This window comes from Triticum aestivum, chromosome 5B (assembly GCF_018294505.1).
Source record: "Triticum aestivum cultivar Chinese Spring chromosome 5B, IWGSC CS RefSeq v2.1, whole genome shotgun sequence".
Lineage (NCBI taxonomy): Eukaryota > Viridiplantae > Streptophyta > Magnoliopsida > Poales > Poaceae > Triticum > Triticum aestivum.
Window position 1 is genome coordinate 40,556,965 of NC_057807.1, and position 8,694 is coordinate 40,565,658.

Genomic DNA, 8,694 nt, shown 5'->3' on the forward strand with positions numbered 1-8,694 from the left:
TAGGCGGGGACAGCGGGATGAGGACGTGTCGGTCCCGACTCCACCACCTGTTGATTAACAATGGCCATGCCGGATGTTAGGGATGGGTCAAATGCCTGAGGGTCATTACGGATTGATGGTAGCGGTGATCTAATGCTAGGATAATCTATGCCAGCCTGGCTGCTCTGATACCAAGCCCTGTGGCACCCCGATCCGCATGGAGCAGGGGGCCTTCGCACGTAGGCGTACAACCAGCTGTGCCGACGGCCCCCGTAGGCGTACAACCAGCTGTACCAACGGTCGTCTTATGCCGACGGCCCCCGTCGGCATAGATAAACATATGCCGACGGCCATTCTACGCCTACGACCTGCCCTTCGCCGTCAGCATATGTCCATCTATGCCGACGGGCGTCGTCGACATAGATGAGGCCGTCAGCAACTAGGTAAATTCTGGTAGTGTCACTACCTAAACTATATAACCCTGCATTAGAGGTAAAATACAGTCGTTTATACTAAGTTTACATTGGCATCGATTGGAGAAATTAGTCTGTTTGCATTTCAGTGTTTCATTTGGCACCATATGAGGCATACTATATTGCATTTGTATTTCACTCTTTCTTCTTCTCTCTGAATATTATTTCCCCGCCGTCGTCTCGTGATGGAGACTGTTAGAAGTGGTCAACTGACATTGGGTTACGCACTCTCGGAACTAACATGTTACTAGCTAAATAGAAAGCCCTACGTTCGAGAAAACTATTGTCATGTATACTAACTGACATCCTTTAGAAAAAATAATCTGTTTGCATGTCTGTGTTCCGTTTGGCACCATCTCAGCCGTACTATCTTTCATTTGCACTTCACTCTTTCTTGTTCTCTCTAACCATCATCCTGTGATCGAGACTGGAAGTTAAAAGAGCTCATGTGACATTGCGTGATGCACCCTCAAAATTAACATCTCACTAGCTAAAATATATAACCATGCATTCTAGTAAAGCGACAGCAGAGTATGTTGTTTCTGCATCAGCATCGATGAGTGAAATGAATATGTTTGCCTGTCAGTCTTTCATTTGGTACCATTTGAGGCGTTCTATCTAGAATTTGCACTGCACTCTTTCTTGTTCTCTCTAAATATTATTTGCACACCATTGTCCCGTGATCAAGACTGGAATTACAAGTCGCCACGTGACATTGTGTGACGGGTCCTCGGAATTAACATCTTACTCCCTCCGTTCCAAAATAGATGACCCAACTTTGTACTAAGTTAGTATAAAGTTGATCATCTATTTTGGAACGGAGGGAGTACTAGCTAAAATACATAACCCTACATTAAAGTTAAACTACAGTTGTCTATAATATTTTTGTACCGGCATCGATTAGAGAAATTAATAATTTTGTTCGTCAGTGTTTCATTTAGCACGCAGGCATACTATCTTGCATTTGCACTGCACACTTTCTTGTTGTCTTCTACCATCGCCCTATGATAGAGACTGGAGTTACAAGTGGGCACGTGCCATATTGTGATGCACCCTAGAGATTAACATGTCACAAACTAAAATATATAACCCTGCATTTGAGGTAAAGTACAATCGTTTATACTATTTCTACATTGGCATCGATTAGAGAAATTAATTTATTTGCATGTCAGTGTTCCGTTTGGCACCATCTGAGGCATACTATCTTGCATTTGCACTGCACTCTTTCTTGTTTTCTCCTAATATTATTTCCACACCGTCCCGTGATCGAGGCTATAGTTACAACTGGCCAAGTGACATTGTGTGATGCGCTCTCGGAACTAACATCTTACTAGCTAAAATATATAGCCCTACAATTGAGGTAAACTATAGTCGTGTATACTATTTTTGTACAAGCATCCTTTACAGAAATTAATCCCTTTCCAAGTCAGTGTTTCAGTTGGCACCATCTGATACGTACTATCTTGCATTTGCACTGCACTCTTTATTATTCTCTTGAACCGTCGTCCCGTGATGGAGACTAAAGTTACAAGTGGTCACGTGACATTGCGTGATGCGCCCTCGAAATTAAGATTTTCGCTAGCTAAAATAGATAACCATGCATTCTAGTTATACGATAAGTGTGTATATTATTTCTGCACCGGCATCGATTAGAGAAATTAATTTGTTTGCATGTCAGCGTTTCGTTTGTTAGCATCTGAGGCATACTATCTTGCATTTGCATTGTACTCTTTCTTGTTCTCTCTAAATATTATTTGCACCCCGTTGTCCGGTAATTAGACTGGAGTTACAAGTGGTCGCGTGACATTGTGTGAGATTCCCTCGGAATTAATATCTTACTAGCAAAAATAGATGACACTAAATTCAAGGTAATCTACAATGGTGTATAATATTTTTGTACAGGCATCAATTAAAGAAAGTAATCTGTTTGCATATTAGTGTTTCGTTTGGCAACATTTGAGGCATACTATCTTGCGTTTGCACTACACACTTTCTTGTTTTCTCTAACCAATGTCATGTGATCGAAACTGGAGTTACAAGTGGCCACGTCACAATTCGCAATGCGCCCTAGAATTAATATCTCAGTGGCTAAAAGATATAACCTTACATTTGAGGTGAGCTAGAGTTGGGCATACTATTTCTACATTGGCATCGAATAGAGAAATTATCTTTTTGCATGTCAGTGTTACATTTGGCACCATCCGAGGCGTACCATCTTGCATTTGCACTACACTCTTTCTTGTTCTCTCTGAATACTAGATGACTCGTTGCGCCAATGGCGCAAAGGCCGAAAGGGAGCCAAGTATTGTGAGAATATTTAGACACTTAAGTCGAAAACTAAATGTGGCCAACACTGCAGCAACCTCTACTTGAAATCCGCCTTTTCTCACCGGATCTAACATAGATACATAATTCTTCAAGAGCAAATTTCAAAAAAAATATAAAACATGGAAGGCTTTAAGTTGTACTATTGAGACCATACCACCATATCTTCATTTAGTTTCTTTGGAAATCTAAAGATCTAAGAGGATCATACATGTGAGAAGCTGTGAATCCACAACAAAAACCTAAACTAACTTCCAAACAGCTCAGATCTCTCGTTGTAGTGCGGGGACATGTCCTTAATCCTGCATCCACAACCCATAATTTTTCAACACCTAGATCCACAAAATCCAACCGAAGGAAATCAGTGCAGAAAAATGTGTCGTGGCTTACATCTCCGAGAACTTCTTGGCATACTTCTGCAGGTTGGACACAGCAATCCTCGATGCGAGCTGCTGAAGAACCACACATGCACCTTCCTTCACCTTGCCCTTGGGGAGGAGGGGGGCAACACTTGCAGCGCCACGACAAGGCTTTGCAAACGCCGCCGGCGAGAGCGCGCAGCAGAGGGCGTTGAGAGTGGCAGCGGCCTTCGCCTCGGCGCGGGCATGGTGGCCATGCGACTCGAGGCAGCACACGAAGCGGTCGCGCTGGAGCACCACGCTATGCACAGATGTGTAGGCAAGTAACAAAGATTGGTCAAAGGGAAACAAATTATCCAAAAGAAGAAAGGTTTTATATATTTTCAACATACCCAGCCATAAAATCAGATGCTTCTTGATTAACAAAATGAACACACAATTAAGCGGGGCATAGAAGGTGTACAATTATGTACTGAAAAAAATCAGAGGGGTTAGATTATGTTCAAATGAGATAAATCATCAAGGTTCCAATGATAGAAAACTTTGGGCCCGATGCACTGATTAATGTTACAGCACACAGGCAAGCTAGACATCTACGTCTGGAGCGAATACTTTCTTCTTCCTATATATATGAGAAAAAACACGCGCATCAGACTTGAAAGCAAAACGAGCTTGGAAAAATTGATGTAGTGCAGAGGAGTAACAAATAAAGGAACACAAAAATTCCAGAAATTGTTCAGGGTCCTTTTTGTTCTGCAGACATTTTATTTTGTAGAATGGCACTGTTCACCATTTGGGGATCACTTATGTCTTGTGCGGACTTACGGTTGACATTTGCCATAAACATTTCTCAAGGATTCTTCACTTGTGTAATATGAAATCCTCGTTTCTGAGATAAACCGTGGATAACAGAATATACATAGAACCTGATTGGAGCAGAATATTTATTCTGAGGATGTTGCAAGACCGTAAGGTTCTGACTGTCCACTACCATGCCAAATACAGTATGAATGATAGTGTCTCCAGTATTTTGCCTAAATGAATTGTATGGTTTGAAACAGAGACAACTCAAAGGACAGTGCTAACCATGGCATCGCTGGGAGACTCGCGTTTATCCTCCAAATTGTCTGGTTTGGAGCAGCAACTGATCCGGGTTTGCACTGACACACACATACACAAGAAAACATCTTCAACACCTAATTCAGTAGAGATTTCTCTCTGTATCTCCAAGAAAATAACATTCCCCTCAAGCAACCAATGAACAAGAACGATTCTGCGTATCTGAAGAACGGAACCGGATGGTGATAACATCAGAGGCTCCCAATTTGCAGCCCCGATATGAGCACCCCCCCTCTCCTATACAGGTATAAAAGAACTCACCTCTGGCCGGCGGTCGGTGGGCGGAGCTAAATGACCTACAAGATCTCTACTACCCGAAGTTTCTTAAATTATCACCAAATTAATACCTTTAACTAATTAAGGATGGAAAAGATTAAGCAAACATTAAGCTACAGAATCGTCTCCTGGATTGTTATGAGCATAAGAACCTGCTTTTTTTGCGATTTCAAATCTGATTTTTTTTGTGGCAATACAATTCTAAGGCCGTAAATAAAAATTATTATACTATTGTCTGGTCAATTTAAGATCTATGCTGAATAGGTTGAAGTTCTGTCGGTACTACAAATTTCCACTTTTGGGGAAAGCAACAAACTTGGAATCACCAATGAAGATTCAAACAGGAAGACAACTGCATATTTAACTTTCATAAAAGCACTTCCTTAATTTGACCATTTATATATATCAAGTATATACACCATCGACTCAATTTCAGTCTTCTTTAATCTCCGGCGGCCGGTGGGCGGAGCTAAATGACCTACATGATCTCTACTACCCGAAGATTCTTAAATTATCACCAAATTAATACCTTTAACTAATTAAGGATGGAAAAGATTAAGCAAACATTAAGCTACCGAATCATCTCCTGGATTGTTATGAGCATAAGAACCTGCTTTTTTTTCGATTTCAAATCTGATTTTTTTGTGGCAATACAATTCTAAGGCCGTAAATAAAAATTATTATACTATTGTCTGGTCAATTTAAGATCTATGCTGAATAGGTTGAAGTTCTGTCGGTACTACAAATCTCCACTTTTGGGGAAAGCAACAAACTTGGAATCACCAATGAAGATTCAAACAGGAAGACAACTGCATATTTAACTTTCATAAAATCACTTCCTTATTTTGACCATTTATATATATCAAGTATATACACCATCGACTCAATTTCAGTCTTCTTTAATCTCTAACTGAACCAAATAACAAAAGCTTAAGCTTAAGCATCCACACACACAGAAAATGCAAAACAAATCTCACATAAAACCGTCCCAAGTCAGATACAGGGGAAACCAAGGTGAGATGATCATGTTTCTTATAGGAAACAATAACCATAGGTAAATACATACATTATTGCCCTGTCAGAAGGTACTTAGTTGTACTTCAAGTGGTACTGGGACATGAAACTAAGCCATTGAAATTTTTGAAACAGAATAGATGGTACCACCAGTGTAGGCCATGAACAAAAATACAAAGAACATAATCAAGCATAACCCACCTCGACCGAAGCAACAGTTGATCAACAGCAGGAACCTGAACCTCATGATGCTACACCATATATCTATGGTTACCCTTTTTATTTCTCCCGCCTAACCTGAAGTAATTATCTGGACAAAATAGGGAGGCACACTTCAACTAATCAGTTCTTAGTAATTATAGAATGCCCTGTATTAAAGGAAGTAAAATCAAGCATGTATATGCTCTAACTTTCATAACTGCATGTAAACTCAGCGATTAACTTTATATACCAAAGTGTACAATTCTCAAGTTTAGCTACAGAGACGAAAACAGAGACAGAGGGCGTGCACCTGAAACCTGACGGAGTTTGCTTCGGCCTCCAATCCAGAACATAATCATCAACCATGCGCGCCTTCCCCATGTACTTCACAAGCATCTATAAAGATGGAATTGACATAAGCCATAAATCACAAGTTCTTGGCACCAACGGCAATAGGGTGTCATTTTAAACAATGTTCAGAATGATGGCTCTGATGAATCTTTTAATGCCTACAGCAGACAAATCTAAACTGAATTTTGTTTGTTTTTTCTGTAACTAAGAAGTTGGAAATTGACAATCATGTATATAGATCAAGGAAAAGTAGAGTAGAAAATGGACCACAATTATGCTAGCAGCAAAGTACTCTGGAAATGAAAAAAAAGGGAAACGCAAGTTAGATTATTCTCTGGAAATGAAAAAAAAAGAGAAACGCAAGTTAGATTATTCCAATCAAGTAATGCAAGTATATCTTTCAAGCATCGAAAAAATAGATACGAATCAAAAGAGGCTATCGCATCATCCTGGTTATTAACATCAGAACCATAATTCTGGATTTCTGAAGTTGCAAAATACTTCTGGAAGTTGTTGTATTGTTAATTCACATTTATCCTACAACATCCATACATCATACAAAAAATGGAGAAAGAAAAACCAATAAAAACCTGCTCGAAGGTAGTCATCATCAACAATTCTTGCTTCAGTAATGACAACCAACCAGCACATATATCCATCCATGATACATAAAGGGGGGAAGTAAATTACCTTGTATGAGAACAAATGAATTGTCAGGTTGCTGCAGCTGCCAAAAATGCCCCAGCTTAATACATGGATTCTGTCAATGCAACTCACATAGTCACCTGGGTACACATTAATAGACAAAAATAATGCATCAATTAAAAGGAGCCAAAACAAGCAGAGCAGATCACGAACAAAAAACAAATGAGAAAAGTCACTGGAATATAAGTAAAATAAAGTAGTTGGCATTCATGTAAACAAATCTAAACAAGGATAAAATAAATCATAACATCAAATTGCAGGAACAAATGTGACTTTGCTTGAGACAGAGGTGAATTCACCTTATTCTTCTTCACCAAACTCTTCCTTGGGATTCTTCCTCTTCTCTTCTTTTACAGATCTGCACACATTGTTCTTACGAAAACAGAAGAAATCAAAATCAGATTACTGGAGAACTGGGGGGGAGGGGTCAAAGGGGAGAGGAAGATGGAGAGGATTTATATGTGCAGCCTAGATTCTCCAGACTCGCAGTCCTTCTCCCACCTCTGTCCTCCTCACCTCCCCAAGATCCGTCACACCCACCATAAAAACTACACACCCAGACCCTAAATTAATTTAGAGTGGAAGGAATCAGGAGGAAGAAGTTAAACAGGGTGGAGTTCCAAGGAGGCATTGAGCCGCTGCCTTTCATCATTTTTGTGGAGAAAAGTTGAGATAGTGCACGGGAGGGGAGGAGGCAACAACCCAGCTCGTGGAAGCCAGCGCGGAAGAGCCTGCGGGGGAGGGCGGTGGATTGAGGCGGCGCACAGGAGATAGCATCACCGGGATCCGGGGTCGAAGGAGCGACGGGCCATGGCAACACGGAAGGGGGAAGATAGGGTGGGGGAGAGAGAGATAAATCAAGGGAAGGAGGAGGGGAGCAGGGGGTACCTACGCATGGGGAGGGGGAGGCTGACCGATGGCTCGAGCTCCACCTGCCATGGCGACAAGGAGAAGAGGGCTAGGAGGTCCCCGATGGCCGGCGCCTCTCTCCTCGCCGCTCCTTCCTCCAGCGCCGGCCTCCAGCTCCGGCCGACTGGCCCTGCTCCCCCTCGACTGCGACGTCGGCGCCCGCCACCCTCCTCTACCGCCCGCCCGCGCTCTCTCTCCCAGCCCGCGTTTTCCAGGCGAAGTCCATGGGGTGGCCGACGGATCCGGCGACCCATCGGAAGGAGGAGGAGGTGGTTGGAGGGAGCGGCGGCGGGTGAGGACGAGGGAGGGAGGAGCGAGGGGCGCGGGGCTGTGGATTGGGGCTAGGGTTAGGGAGCGGTGGCGGGTGAGGACGAGGGAGGGAGGGAGGGAGGGAGGAGCGAGGGGTGCGGGGCTGTGGATTGGGGCGCCGCTCTCTACCTCGCGTGCTACGGTGTTTTTTTCCTTCGCGTGGTGCGCTGCACCCCCACGCGCGGCGCGATACGGTGGGGTTTTTACCCTCGCATGGTACCGTGCGCTCGATGCCTTCGTTGTGACTACCTACCCCTTCATCCTTTATAAGTTAGATTGTTTCACACCGTCGTCCTGTTATCGAGACTGTAGTTACGTGTGGTCACGTGACATTGCAAGAAGCGCTCTCGGAACTAAAATCTTACTAGCTAAAATATATAACCCTACATTTGAGGTAAACTACAGTCATGTATACGATTTCTATACCAGCATCGTTTAGAGAAATTAATCCGTTTGCATGTCAATGTTTGATTTGGCACCACCTGAGGCGTACTATCTTGCATTTGCACTGCACTCTTTCTTGTTCTCTCTAACCATTGTTCGTGATCGAGACTGGAGTTACAAGTGTTCACTTGAAATTGCGTGACCCGCCCTCAAAATTAACATCTCACTAGATAAAATATATAACCATCCATTCGAGGTAAACTAGAGTGGTGTATAATATTTCTACAAAA

At 42.6% G+C, this 8,694-nt stretch overlaps 1 protein-coding gene across 10 annotated transcripts; it reads right to left on the reverse strand.

Annotated features, from left to right (window-relative positions):
* Nucleotides 1-2,763: 2,763 nt before the first annotated feature.
* LOC123110278 (uncharacterized) lies at nucleotides 2,764-8,102 on the reverse strand. Of its 10 annotated transcripts, none has more exons than XR_006453251.1 (9): nucleotides 7,695-8,102; nucleotides 7,102-7,174; nucleotides 6,788-6,882; nucleotides 6,057-6,142; nucleotides 5,747-5,855; nucleotides 4,223-4,296; nucleotides 3,529-3,758; nucleotides 3,168-3,437; nucleotides 2,803-3,079 (listed from the first exon to the last, which is right to left on the reverse strand). XR_006453251.1 is itself a non-coding variant. In XM_044530755.1 (4 exons), the coding sequence occupies exons 2-4, from the start codon at nucleotides 3,534-3,536 to the stop codon at nucleotides 3,025-3,027; spliced, it is 333 nt and encodes a 110-aa protein (XP_044386690.1). In that variant the 5' UTR covers nucleotides 3,537-3,608; nucleotides 4,223-5,719; the 3' UTR covers nucleotides 2,803-3,024. The 10 variants fall into 10 exon arrangements, 3 of the variants coding, with proteins under 3 accessions (XP_044386689.1, XP_044386688.1, XP_044386690.1); XR_006453250.1 differs by having other exon boundaries at nucleotides 7,102-7,533; XR_006453249.1 differs by having other exon boundaries at nucleotides 7,102-7,533; nucleotides 7,691-8,102.
* Nucleotides 8,103-8,694: the final 592 nt, after the last annotated feature.

Coding starts and splice junctions, on each gene's coding strand:
- LOC123110278 (XM_044530754.1), bottom strand. CDS start 3,526: ATGTTGAAAATATATAAAACCTTTCTTCTTTTGGATAATTTGTTTCCC. Junction 3,080..3,167: donor GCCAAGAAGTTCTCGGAGAT/GTAAGCCACGAC, acceptor TTGTGGATGCAG/GATTAAGGACATGTCCCCGC.